At 40.6% G+C, this 18,583-nt stretch overlaps 2 protein-coding genes across 2 annotated transcripts; one reads left to right on the forward strand and one right to left on the reverse strand.

Annotated features, from left to right (window-relative positions):
* The first annotated feature begins 1,371 nt into the window (after positions 1–1,371).
* On the forward strand, positions 1,372–9,289 carry anapc5 (anaphase promoting complex subunit 5). Its single transcript, XM_046035737.1, has 17 exons — positions 1,372–1,898; positions 1,988–2,067; positions 2,996–3,105; positions 3,229–3,472; positions 3,673–3,739; positions 3,904–4,005; positions 4,105–4,295; positions 4,385–4,466; positions 4,549–4,641; positions 5,351–5,532; positions 5,831–5,966; positions 6,132–6,206; positions 7,176–7,297; positions 7,396–7,503; positions 7,850–7,997; positions 8,139–8,301; positions 8,391–9,289. Exons 1-17 carry the CDS (start codon positions 1,701–1,703, stop codon positions 8,609–8,611), a joined length of 2,322 nt encoding a protein of 773 aa, XP_045891693.1. The 5' UTR covers positions 1,372–1,700; the 3' UTR covers positions 8,612–9,289.
* A 2,730-nt stretch (positions 9,290–12,019) lies between these two features.
* On the reverse strand, positions 12,020–17,941 carry ggt1a (gamma-glutamyltransferase 1a). Its single transcript, XM_046035577.1, has 12 exons — positions 17,769–17,941; positions 17,527–17,657; positions 17,348–17,437; positions 16,734–16,926; positions 15,292–15,452; positions 15,059–15,208; positions 14,511–14,647; positions 14,060–14,247; positions 13,791–13,918; positions 13,391–13,503; positions 13,186–13,299; positions 12,020–12,207 (listed from the first exon to the last, which is right to left on the reverse strand). The coding sequence occupies exons 1-12, from the start codon at positions 17,939–17,941 to the stop codon at positions 12,061–12,063; spliced, it is 1,725 nt and encodes a 574-aa protein (XP_045891533.1). The 3' UTR covers positions 12,020–12,060.
* Between the last annotated feature and the right edge of the window lie 642 nt (positions 17,942–18,583).

Raw genomic sequence — 18,583 nt, forward strand, 5'->3', positions numbered from 1 at the left:
TCTACTTCACGCCAACAACTTGACGAGTTAACAGTTTGGTGTCTTTCATACATCCAGGGTATCTTTAAATACCAACAACGTCCTGACTGCCCACGACGACCACGACAACTACAATGAAATTGCACATCCATATTTAAACAGTAAGTTACTGCTCTTTTGGGAAACAGCGACTGTCAAGCTAGCATCCACCACCTGCCAAGCGGGCACTTTCAAAATAAAATGTTCAAAATAGAGTTAAACATTCGTGCAAGGTAATACACGCTTGCACGAAGTATTCTAATGACAACAATCAACACGTGCACAGGTTTTACCTCAAATAATTTACATTGGCTCCTGCTTTGTTTGGCTGCCACCTACTTTATGGCAAGCTTTTTTAACGTGTATTCCTTCAAACTTACAAGTCGCTGTTTAAAAGCTACTACTACTTATTTATTAGTCACTATTAATGCGAAAGCAAAATGTTACTAGTATCTTTTGTCTTTTATCGTTTATTGATTAGATACTGGTAGTTTTTTCAAAAACATTTATTACTTAAAACATATTAGTTCCTATTTGAATACTTATTTATTAGTTACTGGTAACGATTCCATTAGTTATTTTAATAGTAAAAACTGATTAGTTACTAGTAGTTAATTTTCAGTTACTACTAACTAATCCATTATTTACTAGTAACTATTTCTTAGTTACATGTAACTAATTGCAATTAATTAGTTATTAGCACCTATTCCATTATTTACCTATTAACTTTGATACAGCCGGACACAATGGCAAGCAGTTTTAACATTTAATCCTTAAAATGTACTGGTTACTAGTAACTAATGAAGAAGTACCCATATCTAAATAATATATAGACTACTCTTAAAAGGGAAAGTGTTTGGTCCTACTAAAAAAAATTAGTAGCCTAGTAACTAATAAATTGTTACTAGTAAAATGAGAATAGTTACTAGTAACTAGTGGAATACTTAGCAGTAACTAATAAACAAGTAGGCTACTAGTAGTTAAATAGCAGCTAATATGTTTTAAGTAATAAATTTTTTTGAAAAAAGTACCAGTATCTATTTAATAAACGATAAAAGACAAAAGATACCAGTAACATTTTGCTTTTTACGGTAAAGCGCTTTATAAATGTAATGCATTTCATTAATGACTTATTGATAGTAAGAATGAAATAGTTACTAGTAACTAATGAAAAGGTGATATCTGTTGGTATCTAGTAGGCAGAAAGCAGAAAATCATCGATTCACTGTGTTTACTATCATTATTTTCTTTTCGGTATAAAACGTGAAAATATTTATTTTTATGTTAAAGAAGAAAAAAAAAAAAAGTATGTCCTGTCTCTTTATGACGTATTTTTAAGGGGACGGACGGAGGGCGGTTTGAAAGCACAGAGAGGCAACTTTTGTCAATATTATTAAAATTTACCAAATTACCTGACAAGACCGAAGCGAGTGTTGACTGTCACAAAGATATCTTATCTTCAAGTAAATCGAGACTAGTCGTTGATGTACTGTTGCCTTACTGTAGCTTAACGCGAGCTAACTTTAATAAATAAACTTGGTGCGCTGACGTTAGCCGGCTAACTTAGCTAGCTGCGGCGGTGTCCAGCTGCCTGTATTTAACTTATTCCGCTAAATGTTGCCCCAGTGAAGCACAAAAAAGTGTGTTCTTTCTTTCGTCGTAGCCTAACACGACGTGTTAAAATGGCGAGTGTGCACGAAAGTTTGTATTTCAACCCCATGATGACGAACGGAGTGGTGCATGCTAACGTGTTTGGCATCAAAGACTGGGTGACTCCGCATAAAATCTCCGTCCTGGCGTTGCTGTACGACATGACTGCGTCCAAAATCACGCTGCCGGAAAGAAGACGACTCAACAAACTCATCCTACCCCTGCAGCAGGTCGGTTTTAATTCGTGCAGCCGTCTTGTAAGCCACTATGTTGAAGCAGGTGCATTGATAACACCGTTTGTTCCCTGTGGGGTTGTCAGGGTCCAGACCTGACTCTCGGACAGTTCCTGAAGACTGTGGAAGAGTGTTGCCCTCAGACTGCATATGCTGTCAAACTCAGGTCTGCTGAAACACTGTTCAACACACACTTCACTTAATTGGTCGGTAGCACGCAACCTTGTAACATGTGAATTTCATACCTGCACTGTGCACAAGTACACACATACATATTATTTCTTATGCACGCTGTATTATTACTTGTACTGTATTCCCATAGACTTTTTATAGCCTATATTACCTCTAATCTATACTGCTGTATAAATTTTTGTCCTGTGCAATATATTTATTTCTACACCTTGCAACTACCTCCTGCTGTGACCCATGCACACATCAACCACATCTGTCTATGAAAGGTGTATATAGTGTGCTCTAGTTCTTCTTTTTCTATTTCTTCTATTTATTTTGTATTTTTCTATTCTCTTTTTATTAATGTGTATTTTCTTATCTGTTGTGTGTGTTGTATCTGGAGCTGCTGTAACAAGTAGGTAGTGGAATTAATCGAAATGTTAGCGAAATCGCAATATGGCCTACTTCAATTTTTTAATCACTGGAGGCACAATATTTGTTAAAGGTGATATGATGTGTCAGAATACCATTTTAAATTAAATATTGTGGTGCTGCACAGATGTCCTGGCTTAAACATCATATTCTACAGACTTAAGAAAGCTTATTAATAATTTATTTATGTTTTTCAATTAAAATAAGTATAATCATAATAAAACAATAATTCCTCCCAATATCACAAATCATATTGCAATATCAGTCAAAATAATCAAAATTCGAAAAGTCCATATTATCTTATCTTAACTACTGATGCTTTCACCGTTTCCTAAGTTCAGAAAATTGTACCATATTATTGTAATGTAGCCTTTTGGCGATGACGTCTACTGACACAATAACTAATATTAGTTATAGACAATATAGCATCACAATAATGTTAAAACACTGACATGTCTACTTAGTGAGAACATTGTTTTTTTTCTTCATAGGTTGCATGAAATGGCAGACGGAGAGCTGAAAGACATGGAGTACTTCTTTTCCACTCTTCCCACTCCATTCACTGCTTTTGATTCTGAGGCATATAAAACCAGTGTTGTGGGTGAGTAGTACTCGGGATATGGTAGCTCTTAAAAGTCTGATATAGAAGTCCTAAAAAGTCTGTATTATTCTCTTTCACAAGGCTTGCATTAAGCTCCCACCTGTTGTTGTTGTTGTTGTTTAGGTCTTTTTATGAGGCACATGATTCTGGCCTACAACAAGCTGTCCTTTAGTCAGGTCTACAAGCTGTACAAGTCCCTGCAGCACTACTACCACAGTCAGTACGGCAAGCCTACTGATGGGCAGGCGGTTTTGCCAGCGCTGGTCGCTGACGACTCCGACATGGACCTCACCAGCACTGAGGATACTGTCGGGGACAGGACAGACAAAGAGGAGTTGGACACCCCACTGCATGAGTCAGAGCTTCGGTTAGTGTTGCTCTTAAATTTGATTGATTTGGTGTAGCATATTTTACTTTCTACTTTCTACTGATCTTCCACTGCAATTTATTCACTGTGCGTACACTAAAAGTCTAAATGACACACCTCTACAGCTTTTGTAAAAGTACTAATAATTAGTAACAGCAGATTGTTAACAGCAGACACGTGTTATTTTGGCTCCATTTTAGAAATGACAATATTCCAAGCAGAGGCCCGCTGTCACAAAAACAAGCAGAGTACTTTCTTGCAAGACAGGTGAGTGTTTAAATCAAGGCTGAAATTAACTGAATTGTATTAAGGCCATCTTGTTCAAACCAGCAGATCTGATGCAGTAAATATTTTTTAAAAATTAACCACCCACATCACGTGTCAAACCTAGATGTGTTGCTCTTATAGTTTTTGAAAACCTCTTTCTGCAGGCATATCTTCTGAAGAATGATGAAAACAAAGCTCTGAAACCCGCTGCGCTGCAAGAAGAGCTTAACAACATGCTGAAGTTTAACCCAGATTTTGCTGAGGCGGTAAGGTCCAACCACTTAGCTTTCCCCGCTATAGTAACAAGTCTTCCAGAGGGGGGATATCTTCTTCATCAGCTCTGGCTTTTTTTTCTCTCTCCTCAGCATTTCGTAAACTACCTGAACAACATGAGAGTCCAGGACATCTTCCTCTCCACCCACAGTCTCTTACATTATTTTGACCGCCTCATCTTATCTGGAAACGAGGGAAAGAGCAACGGGGATGAGGGCTACGGCCGAAGTCTCCGCTACGCTGCTCTCAACCTGGCAAGCCTGCACTGTCGCTTCGGCCACTAGTGAGTACGAGAACTGGTGGAGTCAGAGGAGATGGACTAGAGTGTCTGTATAAGCCATGCGAGCTGTTTTCCCTTTTCCTTTCCTTCAGTCAGCAGGCTGATCTGGCTCTACAGGAGGCTATCCGCATTGCCCAGGAGTCCAATGATCACGTGTGCTTACAACACTGTCTGGTAAATACTTTTTTCTACTCTATTAGTTCACGTCATGTCACTGTTGTACCGTGATTGATGGGTCATTATGTCATTACATCAGAGTTGGCTCTACACACTGGAACAAATGAGGGGATCCGACAGCACCGTGTTAACCGAGGATTCAGTAAAAATGGCTGCCCATTTCTGCCTGCCAGTGAGTGCAAGACAAGTTTGTTTAATATGAAGTGGCTGTGGCTTTTTTTTTTTCTTCTTTTAAATTGCTTTGGCTCACTTTTCACAGTAGTTTCAGTTTGCAAAACTTTGACCGCAAAATGCTGTTATCCTTACTTTAGCCTCAAAATCTCAAAACATAAATTCTTGAGAGAAAATAGTCATTGTTAAAAACTCTTTCAAACTGTTTTAAACTGATTTTTCATCAGAATCTGCAGTGGCCTTTTTTGTAAGATTATTCAAATAGTAATGAGAATAAAATGTGCAGTTAGAAGTAGATGTAAATATTACTGCGTGTAGTGTTTTTCACAGTTATGTAAGTACGTAGGTACGACTTTGTTTAAGGGTGAGAATTTAATACTTCAATAAGTCAGTTTGGCTTTTTGAAGTAGGAGTTTTGTGCTTTAGTTGTCAGCAACACTTTAGCACCTCTCATTAGAAATTATGGCTTTTATTTAATAGTTGTGTTCTAAAAAGTTTTTCCTTTAAATCAGTGTTCCTTGATAAAATAACACACAGAAATACATTGCAAGCTTAAAATGACAAGAAAGATTACAAATTAAAACATGGCTTTCCACACATTACTAAAACCAACGTAGAATGCATCATTCACCTGTAAGTTTACTTGGCTAAATCTGATGTTTACGTATTCTGAGTAACACCATACTGATTGATACTCCTCTCTGCTGTAGTACTTGGCATCTCTGGGCATTCAGTCTTTGGTCCAGCAGGGGGCGACACAAGGTAAGACAGCCCACAAACTGATGGATGCGCTGAAGGACACAGACATCCTGCACTGGAAGCACAGTCTGTCGGAGCTGATCGAGATCAGCCTGGCTCAGACTACGTCCATATGGAGGATGTACGGCAAGAGGTCAGGCTCTTCAACTTGCCATCGCGACACGTAGTTGTCAGTTCTGTTCGCTGTGGCTGACAGTGGACTGCATGTTAGCACACAACCTTCTTCCCACTCACATCGAATCAGCTCTGTCAAACACTGTTGAAATTTCTCGTGTTTTTGGATTAACATTGCGGATATCTACTGTACAAGACAAACTCGTCATGAGCATAAATATAAAAACCGCAAGTGTGGGCGTAAGAATACATGACTCAGAAATGAATGCATGACCAGTGCTTTTTCTCCTTCATGTGGCTTTGTGTGTTTTGTGCAGCACCATGGCTCTGCAGCAGGCCCAGCTGCTTCTCAACATGAGCAGTCTGGAGCCAGTCAACTTCGGGGTCCAGCAGAACAACACGGAGGCGTTCGCCGTGGCTCTCTGCCACCTGGCCGAGCTACACGCTGAGCAGGTAACACAATTCATTTGATCTCATCTGATTGCTTTGTGCCCCGCTCTTGCATATCCATTAGCAAGTCGGCCCAGCAGGAAGTTAATAAACATTGATCAGGTCATCTTCTCCAGCTCCTGGGCGGAGTCCAACACGTAACTCCTTGTACGTTTGCTTCTGTTGCAGGGCTTGTACAGTGCAGTTTCGGAGATTCTACAGCATCTGAAAGAGCAGTTTCCTCCTCACTCACAGCATGCTAAGGTGCCTTCTGTTAACCATACTGAATGTATTCAGTGCTGCCCTGCAAAGGCAAAGAGTGCTCAGGCTGGCCAGCAAACTATGGATTATTTTATGCCTTTTTAGGCATTTTTTAACCCAAGAAATTATCGCCATAGAACCTTCATAATAACTAAAAACTACAGATACTGCTTTCTGCCTTTAGATGATGTTCAATGAATGCAGGAGAAATCTAAAAAAAAAAATGTCATTTCAGCTTCCACGTCCATATCAACTAGTTTGTTTACAGTCTATAGTTCATGGGGATTAAATGTTTTTGTCTTGCTAGGTATCTGGCTGTCTATCTACTATTCATATTTATATTTAAATCAATATAATGAATTAATTTGCAAATTAAATAAGTTTTAAATATGTGCTTTAAAGGTAGCTAAACCACACTAAATCCCAAGAATTCCACTCTGCTAAGCTAACATAGTAAGCAGACGTTTAGTTACATTGAATAACAAATTAAATGACAGTGTCCATTTAAAAAAAATAGATTATTTTATTTAACCTTATTTTAACAGGAAGGTCCCATTGAGAGTCTTTTAAAGGGAGTCCAGTAAATGTAATATGATATAATCTAATATGTAATATTTACATATAACAACTATGGAAATATCGAGTATATTTAGTTTTAGCTCGGTCTGGCCGTGGCTAGTACACCAGCTAGCTTTTACTTCGTGTAGCTCTCTTACTTTATCTAACAATTGGCTGTCTCTCTGTGGCAGACGGTGCACTAAGTGTGACGGCACTTCCTAAATTACCAACCCAGAGAGCAGTTACTGCAGCCTGGACAGTAATGCTGTCTATAGTCAATTATGACCAAATATATAGTTATTGCATTTTGGCTTTGTAGCACAGAGGGGGAAGCTTGATATGATGTAGCTCATTTCATGAGAGGAAATGTAAAAAAATATGTTTTGTTTTTTTTACAAACAATCTCCAATGCAGCTCTGGATGCTGTGCGATCTGAAAATCCAGTTTGAGAGACACATGAACGAGGGGAAATACCATTTGGCAGAACCACTAGTCACAGCGATCTCTGCCTTAAACAAAACAGAGGGTCTCTACAGGTGATGCCGATGCACACATCTTCACTTCAAATCTTAACAAAGGCTGTCTCGTACATGTGTAAGTTGTGTAGGAGCTTTAACAGTGCGTTGTCTGACAGGAAAGCTCAAGTTCTGAAGGCTCTAAACCGAAGCACTGAGGCGTACAGCATCTTACAGCGGCTGCAGGTGCACTGTGAGAAGACTAAATGTACAGAGGTGGTCATCAGGTAGACAGACGCTATTATTTCTTGATAAGCATTTTCTGATACCATGAAAATCTGTTGAGTTTAGAGGAGAGTAAACACCACCTTAGTCTACCTTTTTGTTTTTTATTTGTGGAATTGAGTTGACTTACCTTCTTTAGTGCTACCATAAATATTTAATGTTTGACATTCACATTATGCATCATCTTTGGAGGAACCAGCTGTTGTGTTTATAAAATGACAAAGAAGCAAACATGAATGCTTTTCCAAAAATTTATTTCTAAACATCCATGCCGTTTAGGGATTTTCGGACTGAGCCATATTTTGTCTCGTGTGTGTGTGTGTAACTGCCTGTTTACGTCTCATGCAGAGTTATGGTTTCCACTGCTGAGCTCCACTGGGAGTCGTCTGGCTTCTCCACAGCTGTTCCTCTCCTCCTGCAGGCCTTGGCTCTGGCTAGGCAGCACCACCTACAGTCCCTGGCCTCAGAGACCATCCTTCACCTGGCCTTCACTCAGGTCAGCCACAACAGGAAAACAAATGCATATCTCCCAAGGCTCTTCCTTTTTTTTTTGGAGTATGGCTGGTGTCTATGCAAAATAAAAGCAGCACAGCATGCATGCTTTATTTATAGTCTTTGTTTACTCTGTTTTCCGCAGCTGATGTTGGGGGTTCCTGAGCAGGCTCTGAGTGTTCTGCATGAAGCCATCGAGCCTGTTCTGGCCCACGGAGCAGTCATGGACAAAGGCCGAGCTCTGCTGCTGACAGCCCGTTGTCAGATGGCGGTGGCTGGGTTCAAGCCGAACGGACAAGGGCAAGCAGGTAACCCGCAAACTGCCGAAAACTGATCCCTATCTCATAGTGATAGTACAACCTCTATTTACACACTGCTGCTTACTGTCTACCTGCAGATTTGCGTTTGGCGGTTTTGGCTGTCGACACACTAAACGAGGCTGCAGCCTATTTCTCCAAGCTGAACTGTAAGGAGCGACTGCGGGACGTCCACTACCTGCAGGCTCAGCTCCACCATTGTCTGGGACAAACCTCGCAGTGTAACAAAAGTGCCATGCTCTTCCGGGTTTTGGACCAGGAGCTGCAGTCGCCAGCACCACCCGTCTCTATGCGACTCTAACTGCTCCCTGTCCAACAACAAACTGGAGTTATTTTGTCTTGTGACACGGACACAACAGGGAGTTTAGTCACTGCCACTAGATGGCGGTGAAGATCTGTCCTGCACCAGAGCATTTCATAAATCAGTATTTAGGCCATTTAGTTATTCTTTGCACTCAGTGCTGTGATAAGAATTAGAGAAAACAATGTCAGTTGTCATGACTAAGGCTGACTTTCCAGTAGACCAAGAAGAGATTTGAATGATGGCCTGATTACACAACAAGCAACAGTCCAGACTCGTCAGACAGACGTAACGTCCCAGCCAGCGGTGTGGTAGAAATGTCCGAAGTTTATCAGGAGCTGTCACGGGCGTGCTGTTTTACCCACCGCTTCTTGATGAATGAGGGTAATATCACTGTTAGCTACAAGACGAATGTGTTTCAATGGCCTGGATGATTCATATTTCGCCAGGAGAATACTGATGAAGCTGGAATCCGAAGGAGGAAATCGTGATCCCATTTATAATGCAGTAGACCTGCAATGACATAACACCACATACTGCATCTGTATTCCACTTGTATCTGACACGATTTGTGACAACAATCTTGGCTGATAATATTACACTCAGGTGTCCTGACGGGCCTGTAATCCATTACTTAGTGCACATACTTCAAGAAAATAAACAACTTGTTTCATCTTATTTAGGAACTATATAAATAATTGGGAATATCTCTGTTGTACAGTTAAGTTATAGTTTCAGTAGTATTTAAAGTTACTTGGCATTTCTAGGGAGTAATTATTTTGTTTGTCCACAAGAATCTAAGTTGGTGTGTCTGATTGGAGCACTCAGGGACTGTTAAAACAGGAAATCTCTATCTCATTTAGCATCTGGTCTGGCCCCCTGAAAGTTCCTGTTGACTGAGTTAAAATGCCATGTCATTTACTGCGTAAACAGATAGATTGCAGTGGTGCGTCATAACAGCAGTCATGCGATACACCTACTCTCACAAGCGGAGTCTTTTGACTGTAGCTTGTTGTGATGTAGCTTTTGGCAGAGGGCCATATAGAACTTGAATGTACAGGTTTGTCTTACAGATTACGACTAACCGCGGGTAAAGGATGTGGGCCAGTTCACAGGGTCTGTTAACGATGAACTAATGCTCTTCAGAAAGCACTATAAAAGGAGAAAGTGTGTGAGTGTTTGTTAACACAGTGCAGAGTTGCGCGTCTGGAGTTCATTTGATGCTGTTACACAAATAGTGTTAATGTTGCTGCAGTGGGATTCATACAGCTGATAGTTATCTAACCATTTACAGCAGAAGGCTTCCTATTTGAACTTGAAACCGCTTGTTAGCAAGTGCTTTTAACACAGCAGAGCAGTTTACGTATGAAGAAGATTTTAACATCTAATACTCTTTTTCAAATCTGATCAGAAAACAAAACGCTACAACCATTTATTGGATTGAGGTTTTTACCTAAAGGCAACGAAGAGTTCTCATTGTTGCTGGCACTTGGTTTTTCATTTGCTCAAAGAGCACACATGAGTAGAGATATTTACTGAATGCTCATTGAAACTCACTGGACAGTGAAAGTAAAACAGGGTCAGTCTCTTCAGGGTCCCTGAATCCTGCACAGGTTTTTGTTTACCTCCATTGACCATAACTGAACCTTAGTCGTTTAAGTATCTTTGTTCACATTATGTGTTTTAATGCTGAGGCAGTGGGTCAGTTAATAGTGTAGTCGGTCTGCAAAATTAGTCCAACAACACATTTTTATAACTGATGAATCTTTTAAGATGTAATCAAGCAAAACTGCCAGCTGCTACACTGTTTTTAACCATGCTACCGACGTGGCTTTAGGAATAGCTATCTTGGTCCATCACGTTGGTCCAAACTGAAATGTCTCAAAAACTACTGGGTGATTGCCGTAAAATTTGGCACAAATATGTATCTTCCCCTTAGGATGAATTGAATGAATCAAAGAGCCCCATTGCTTTTGGTTTGTGACCAAATACCTGCAGAACTGAAGACAATCAGCCGCAGTTGCACTTTGTCTTTGGTGTTAATTAGCACATGTTAGCATGCTAACGTGCTAAACTAAGATGGGGAATGTGGTCAAAATTAAATCTGCCAAACATCAGCACGTGTATAAAGTCATTGTGAGCATGTTAGCTCAAATCACCACTGCAGACTCATCGTAAAGTTTCCTTGATTCTATTTGAGTGTCTCACCTTTAGCTTGGGGAAAAAAATTAATCGGTAATGAAAATAATTGTTGGTTGTAGGTATAGTAAACATCTAATTAACTGTAATGGCACTGAAGCTTTGGGTCAGTCTGATACTGTATATTCCCTGGATTAAATTTATTTACCACACATGAGGTTCAGTATTAACACTGAGCCAAATCTGACCAGCCACAAACTAAAAGATAAGATAAAGTGATTTTGTGCCTAATATTCCAGTACAGAAACAGCACAGAAATACCCAGAGGGTCCATATGGTAAAATATAACATCTTTGTTCAAAATGTTTAATAACAAGCATGGCAACAAACATGGCATAAGAACAATGCATGTTTAGAAAAATATATCTGCAAATGTATTTTTCAGAATACACTATACATTCACTTAACCTCTACTCGATATTAAACATTTACAATTCATAAGTAATAGCTCCAATATAGAGTCACGGTAGAAAACAACACGGTCAGTTTCCTCTAAATAATGTTCATTTCAGGATACTCTACCATCAGGAGAAAGATGTAGGTAGACATTTTGCTAAAACAGGCAGACGACCTGAGGTGTCCTTTATTTTTAATAGGTATACCTACCTAGACCTACCTCGCAGGTCTAGTCTTTAATTGATGGTTTTTCACCAGTTTGACATGAAGACAAACACCCCCTCACCCCCTTATAGACAAATTGTCCAATTATTCACAATAGTTTTTTCCTTAAACAATAAAAGAAATGAAAATACTACACGGACAACCTACAACCACTCAGATTATCACCTAAAACATAGTGATGAAACTTAAGAACATGTGTTATTATATTATCATTTGCCTAATTATTGGTACTTACTTGGTGGTTTTTAATATGGTGGATACTGTGTCGTACATAAAATAAGTTTAATATATAAAGCAGATGTGTTTTGGGCTTCCCCCAAAACATCACCTTCTTGACCGGGATCCAGTAGTGATGATACAGGAGTCAAACTTGGTGCAACCTCTGATTTTACTTCAAAACTCAAAAGTAATGCCAAAACAATAAGTAATGCTGAATGATTGAGTTTGAGTAAAAGAGGTTTTGGAATGGAGTCATTTTCCATGTCTCAGAGAAGGAGTGGTGGCTGTATCTCCATAGCTTAAACACTGCTTTGAGTCTTCAGTGCAGGCACTTGTATTGTGGCTTTGTCCGAGTGTCTTTGAGGAGAATGTCCAGACTGGGAGCAGCAGAGAAGGGCCTTAAGTCGTGGTCAGTATCCCGCTGGATAGCCTCCTTTCCTGGGGTCAGACTCCGCACAGAGACGCTCTCCCTGCCGCACCACCGCCTGGACCACGGAGTCTGGAGTCCCCAGCAGCTGTGTTACGTGGTTCTTCTGGACCAGACCCTCCAGGACACTCTGCCATTGGTATCATCATTACACAAAAACAAAAAGTGTTGTGCAGGAGGTTAAGGTTACTGGTCTTTGATAGAGGCCAGTAATAGACTTCTTAAATTAACTTATTTTTGGTTTTGCATCCATTAATTATGCATCATGTAACATTAACACTTCTGATTATTGTTTTCTAATGTAAGTCTTTCCTACATTTCTGACAGCCAGCCTACTTTCAAATATTTATTAATAATAATTATAAAACAACTATTAGATGGATTGCCATGCAATTTGGTGCAAACATTCATACCCCAACTTTATGATAAATTGTTATCACTTTGGTGATCCTTTCACCTTTCATGAAAACCCCAATCAGCCCAGATGCACTTTGTTTGGCGCTAATGAGCAAATGTTAGCATGCGAAAATGCTAGGTGAACGTGGTAAACAGCATGTTAGCTGAACCACAGCTTCATAGAGCCACGACATTACATTTACCTGATGCTTTTTACCTAAAGCAACTTATGTCAGAGGCCTCTTGATCAACTAGGGGTTAAGTGTCTTGCTCAGGGACACATTGGTGGATGTGCTGCAGTGGGAATCAAACTCGGTTCTCTATCACCAAAGGCATGTAGCTTATCTACATTGCCATTGCCATTGCCACCCCCTTGTATTAGCATGGCTTAGTCTTGTTTACATTGTGTTTTTTATTCAAAATAAGATTATCTGTGAGTTTATCTAATAACTGAATTTAACATTATCCCACATTTCAAGTCTTTGCCAGCTGATTTGCATACTGACATGAATTAAAATAAATGACTGTATTGTGGAATATCAATCAAAACATGCATGTAGGCTGTGTAAAAAACAGTAAACATATAGCCAAATCAGAATATAATGACCAATGCGTCTTTTAATCAGCAACGCCAGTGCCTGTTTAGTGATATCATATATTCTGGATGTTGTTACGCATCATAAGTCTCTGATAGACTCCATGTGTGACCCACCTTTTCAAAGCCCTGCTCCACTACTGTCATATTTGGGTTGAGCTGATTGTGAACGCGCGGCTCTGTCACGGCTTTCTTTAGGTCGTAGTTGAAAAACAAGGAGTTCAGGATGACCTTTTTTCAGCCAGAAAGAAAGGAAGGACTTTAAGGTTCAAATAACTGTGTGCCTGCAGGACAGAGATGCAAGTGAATGCATCAGACTTACCAAGGCAGTGGCTGTGGTGATTTTTGTGCCCCCTGACGCTCCTACAACCATTTTGACTCTGTTTTCTTTGTCAAAGATGATAGTAGGACACATGGAAGACAGCGGCCTCTTGCCTGCAACAAATAAACAGAATGTGGCTATGACTGCTTAATGGATAATCAGCTTATTTCTTTATTATGGAGGAGGAGGATGCTGTTTGTGAACTAATGCTATCAGAGTTCCCGACAATGAGAAATGCAGGAACAAGTGAAAGGCTGGTGAAAACATCACCTCTGCATCATCCTCACTAGAGAAGTGGTCAGGCTTAATCTAAGTAAACGCTACTATCCATCAACATATATACATGTGTCCAAAAGTCAGGTCGGAATAATACAAGTGTGATAATTCAGTCCAGCCACACCTGGTTGAATGAAATTGTTTGGTGAAGGAGGGATTCCAAACCCATTGGTTATGTGTGGAGAGCTGAAGTCATCCATTTCATCGTTGAAAATTATTCCAGTCGATCGAGACATGACTTTGGAGCCAAAGCTGGTGAAATAAAACAGCTTTTTAATAAGTGATTAACACAAGGTCACAGATAATAGTCAGCAAAACTCTCGCAGACAGACAGGTTCAAGAAAGGCGCATACTTTATTCAGAGGGATATTTTCTGACAGCATGACCTCTTACTATAGGTTAATGGTGCTGGTGGCAGCCACAGCGCTTCCATCCTCAGCTATGACCGACAGGTGAGCCGTGCCGTGGTTGTCTGGGACAAAGTAGTCTGGCTCATAGTAGCTGTCTGGGTGGGTGGTGTCGTCTGTTATTTTACTCCTTATGCCATCAGCAAAATAGTCTGAGGTCATGTTTTGGATGAGCTGAGGAGAGCAAAACAAGTCAGTCACAGAGAAGACGCTCCTGACAGTTTGTCATGAAAATCATAAATAGTAAACAATAGCAGAGCTCTTGTCCTGTCCTGTCTATCAATGCAGAATGTTTTTAAATTTGGGGCAAATAAATGCACATCCTGCCCTTGCACAGTGAATAGCAGGACGCCTCTGGGGTCATACTGAGTAAAGTGAAGCTAGAAATGCTCCAAAATAAAAGTCTGAAGGATGTTAATAATAACATGAAGGCTTACATCGGTAATATTAAGATAACGTGGGTCCCCGAGTCTGCTCCTCTTGGCATAAGCAAAGCGAAAAGCCTCTACGATGCGATGGTACGTCAGAGTCTTTTTCTCTGCTGTAGAGACACTTGTGTCTGTGAAGTTGTACCCTGCAAAATATCCACCAGAAAAACATGTATCACATTTTAATCAGGTAATGAGTCAAAAAGCCCATTTCAGCCAGTGACAGGTCATTTAACAGTAAATTCTCTATTGAAACAACATGAAACCTTCCAGTAATATGAATATAGGACCTTGCTCCTCCAGATTCATATATGAACACATTCAATCTTATCCTCCGTTTGAAATGAATGCTGGCACTTTTTATTTAAAGCATGACTAAAGATTATCTGCCTGAACAGATGGGGCGTTGATGGTGAATTAAATTTGGCATGTAGGACTGAGTCGCAGCACCGTTTTCTGCTTCCAAAACAGGCGGAGCAACATTCCAGGGACGACCTGGGGAAACCTGACATCTTTCCTTCTGCATGGCTGCACAAGCACTTGGCCAGGCTGCTCACCATCCACTATGTTGAGTATGAGTGCCAGCACAGGGCCACTGGAGGGGGCGTCTGGGACGTGCATGGTGTATTCTCCAACGTTCAGGCTCAGAGGGTTCTCGTTCAGCACAGGTTGGTACTCCAATAAATCATCCAGGGTGATAATGCCACCTGTAATGAGCACAGAAGTTCCAAGTGGATTCACTATTTATTTATTTATTCTTATAGCTCTAAAGACAACAAAGAGTAAGGACCTGCTGCCTGGATGTCCTCGACGATGCTCTGCGCCATTGACCCGTTATAAAACACATCAGGTCCCTCTTCTGCTATTCTTTGGTATGTTTCGGCCAGCTTTGGAAATTTAACAATATCATTTTCCTTCAGGATGTTTCTTTCGGAATCACAAAACACATCACTGGAAGATGATAAGAAAAGAAAAAAAAGAAGAAAACCAGTCAGTTAAAGTCTGTGGCAAAAGGAAGCCACTACTGTATGGGTAGATTTGATAATGTCTGGGTTTAGTGCTTCCCAGTAGTAGTGTCGCAAAAGCCATTGTGGCAACCAGCAATGTACTCCTCTACCCGGTTAACTGACCAAGAGACACTGAGATAAACCTGCTGAAAAGGAACAAATAGACTGCACCAAATCTATGACTATATATATATCTAGATCTAGATAGATAGATAGATAAAAGAACAGTTTGACATTTGGGGAATTACCATTATTGGCTTTCTTAAAGAGAGTCTGTCTGTCCATTAAACATGACGCTGCCATGGATGATTAAGAGACATGGATATGTCATCATCGTCAGTCCTGCTGCCAGTTTGTTCCAGTGGCAGCTAAAAGTTCCCTGCCTCCCTAAAAAGCATTTCCCCCATAGACCACCATTACAAAAGAGATGTCTGTAAAACTCTTGAAACAGTGGTTAATTATTACTCTTTATATCAGGCTGTTTTTATGTCTGTGAAATCACGTAAATGTTAAGTCTAGAAAAGAAGCACAAATTTCCATGTGCAGCTGGTCACACAATGTGGAAACAAATCAGGAAGCAATAAAACCTTTTTGGCTTTTGCACTGGCTGAGCAATTTTCATTTGAGTGAATGGGCGCCATCTTGAAGTCCAGTATCCAATTCTTGTAATACATCCATGGAAGCTTAGCCGGGAGAGTGTTTGCTTAGCTTAGCATAAAGACTGGAAACCAAACTGCTGAACTATTTTTTGGGATCTTGTAAGCAACCTGCCGAGACTCCAGGAAGTGCTGCTCACAGCCAAGGAATAGTTTCAGCACATAAAATGTTCACTTGACTTTGGTGTTTTGTTTTTGCATAAATAGATGGAAAATATTGGACAGAGAGAAAGAAGAAGGAAGTTCAATGTGTCAACAGTAATCATAAGATGTTTAGTTTAGTATAAGTTCCGGTAGGTGGTTGAACTGCTTTACCTTTATGCTAAACTGAGCTAACCATCTTCTGTCTGTAGCTTCACATCACCTATCATCATATTACGAGAGTGGTATTGCTGTTCTTATTTAACTCTTTGATAAGAAAGTGTATTTCCCCAAATATTAAACTATTCCTTTTAAGTTGTCTGCACAAATGAGTGTACAAATAATTGTGTAAAATTGTAAAAAGCAGGAGAGTTAGTGAAGTTGCTGCCATTCAGTTAATTTTCTGCCTTTTAATTCTTCATCCTCACCACATGTTGGCGTCTGCTTCAATGGAATCTTTGCTCTTGAAGATGGCATGAGCCAAAGCTTTTCCTATAGGAAAGCCATCGCGAGCCAAGGCGATGCTGGGCTCAAACAGGTCCTTCCATGGCAGCTTGCCATGCCTCTTGTGTGCCATCTCATAACCACGGATCTCCCCGGGAATGGCTATGGACAATCCACCTGTCATGTAGAAACAGCAGCACCTCTATTTTTAATATCACAAGCTCTTTCTTTCTGTCTATTGTCTGACTAGAGGGCCAGCATACTAAGAGACACCAAAACACTTTGATACATCTATAGATACTGTGTACAGCGCATACAGAGTCAATATTTTATTTTTATTCAACCACCAGCAGCTGCAAAGGAAGATATGGAAAGGTTGTTAAGGATGATGAAACATCCGAGAGGAGCTGAATGGATAGGTTTATGACTATTGAGAATATTTAGACCCTCTAAATCCCTCTCTAGCTCTGATACAGCATTAGAGTTATGTTACAGTAGCTCCAAAGCTTTTACAGAACACAATAAAGTTGGATCTGCACCGAGAGATTCTTTTTCTCCCCTGTGCCTGGGAAATACTCCAACAGCTCGCAGCTAGTACCTGTACGAGAAAGCTTGGTGTTGTTGCCAAACATGTCTTCAGTGGCGTTCATGGGTGCCGTCTCCCTCGCATCGATTGTTTCCACCCTCCCTGTTGAGATGAAAATGAGGACAGATTGACAATTGTGTTTTTGCTCAGTTAACTTTGTTGAGAAGTTGTAGCCAATGATGCACACTCACCTGTGGAAGCGTTATAGATGACAAAGAAGAGCCCTCCTCCGATGCCCATGCTGTGAGCGTTCAAAAGGCCGACACATAGCAAGGCAGCGATAGAAGCATCCACGGCTGAACCGTTTTTCTTCAGGATGTCCCTGAAAACACAAAAATGCACTTAGTAGCCTCTGGCACGCACAGAAGCACACGCAGGAGCAGAACATGCGATACCACTATATGTCACATTTGGATATCAGTGTCTTCTTTACCTCCCCACTTCTGAACACTTCCCAGCATCAGCAGCCACAGCAGCCTTTGAGAAGAAGTGGTCCGAGGGGGGAGGCGTGTTTTTCTTCCCCAGGCCCATGAACACCCCCAGGAACAGGCTCACTGCAGCCACCAGAAGGACCACCAGGCCAGCAATCAGGGACTTCCCAACCATTTTCCTGCTCGGGAAAATCGACACACCTCACAGTCAGACAGGATCCTTCAGCTCAGAAACAAGTGTCGTCTCCTCCAGACATCCATCCCATTATTTTCAGAGTGGTAGCCAAACCTTTACATGAATAACAATGTGGAAAATAAGCGCATTATATTTCACTCACCTTTGGTGTATTGTTTTTGCACAGATAGATGAAAAATATTGGACAAAAAGAAGGCAGAAGAAGGCAGTTGGTTATTCAACTGACTCTTTGCGTGTGTCAGGTGTAATGACAAGGTGTCAAGTATGACCAGCCTCTGTCACTGGTGATACTGGAACGTAACGCATCACCATCTTTGGGTTGTTTTTTTGGTGACTTAACTCAGGTGTCACACTGTAATGCTGATAAGCTGTGCTTTCTGGATAATAAGCACTGGCTTCATTGGTGTATATGTTTTCAAAAGTTCCAGGAAGAATGACACACTCACGGAGATAGAACGGTACATAGAGGACGATCTAGGTGGGAGGGCAAAGGTCATTGAAGCTTTCTTCTGTGACCACTGTATGTTTGGGCAATGAAGCATAAGGTTTGAAATTCTGCATGTTCAATTCTTCACAAAAATCTGAATTTGTTGTGGTTCAGTCGATGATTTTTCACTTCTT

Source organism: Micropterus dolomieu, linkage group LG21, assembly GCF_021292245.1.
Source record: "Micropterus dolomieu isolate WLL.071019.BEF.003 ecotype Adirondacks linkage group LG21, ASM2129224v1, whole genome shotgun sequence".
Classification (NCBI taxonomy): domain Eukaryota; kingdom Metazoa; phylum Chordata; class Actinopteri; order Centrarchiformes; family Centrarchidae; genus Micropterus; species Micropterus dolomieu.

Bases quoted from the DNA above. Each gene is read 5' to 3' on its own strand.
- anapc5 (XM_046035737.1), top strand. From the start codon at position 1,701: ATGGCGAGTGTGCACGAAAGTTTGTATTTCAACCCCATGATGACGAAC. The intron at 3,740-3,903 runs GTGAGTGTTTAA...CTCTTTCTGCAG, and splicing joins AGTACTTTCTTGCAAGACAG to GCATATCTTCTGAAGAATGA. The intron at 6,207-7,175 runs GTGCCTTCTGTT...TCTCCAATGCAG, and splicing joins CTCACTCACAGCATGCTAAG to CTCTGGATGCTGTGCGATCT.
- ggt1a (XM_046035577.1), bottom strand. From the start codon at position 17,941: ATGGTTGGGAAGTCCCTGATTGCTGGCCTGGTGGTCCTTCTGGTGGCT. The intron at 17,438-17,526 runs GTGAGTGTGCAT...TCATCTCAACAG, and splicing joins CATCTATAACGCTTCCACAG to GGAGGGTGGAAACAATCGAT. The intron at 14,248-14,510 runs GTAAGCCTTCAT...TGCTCTCCTCAG, and splicing joins GTTATCTTAATATTACCGAT to CTCATCCAAAACATGACCTC.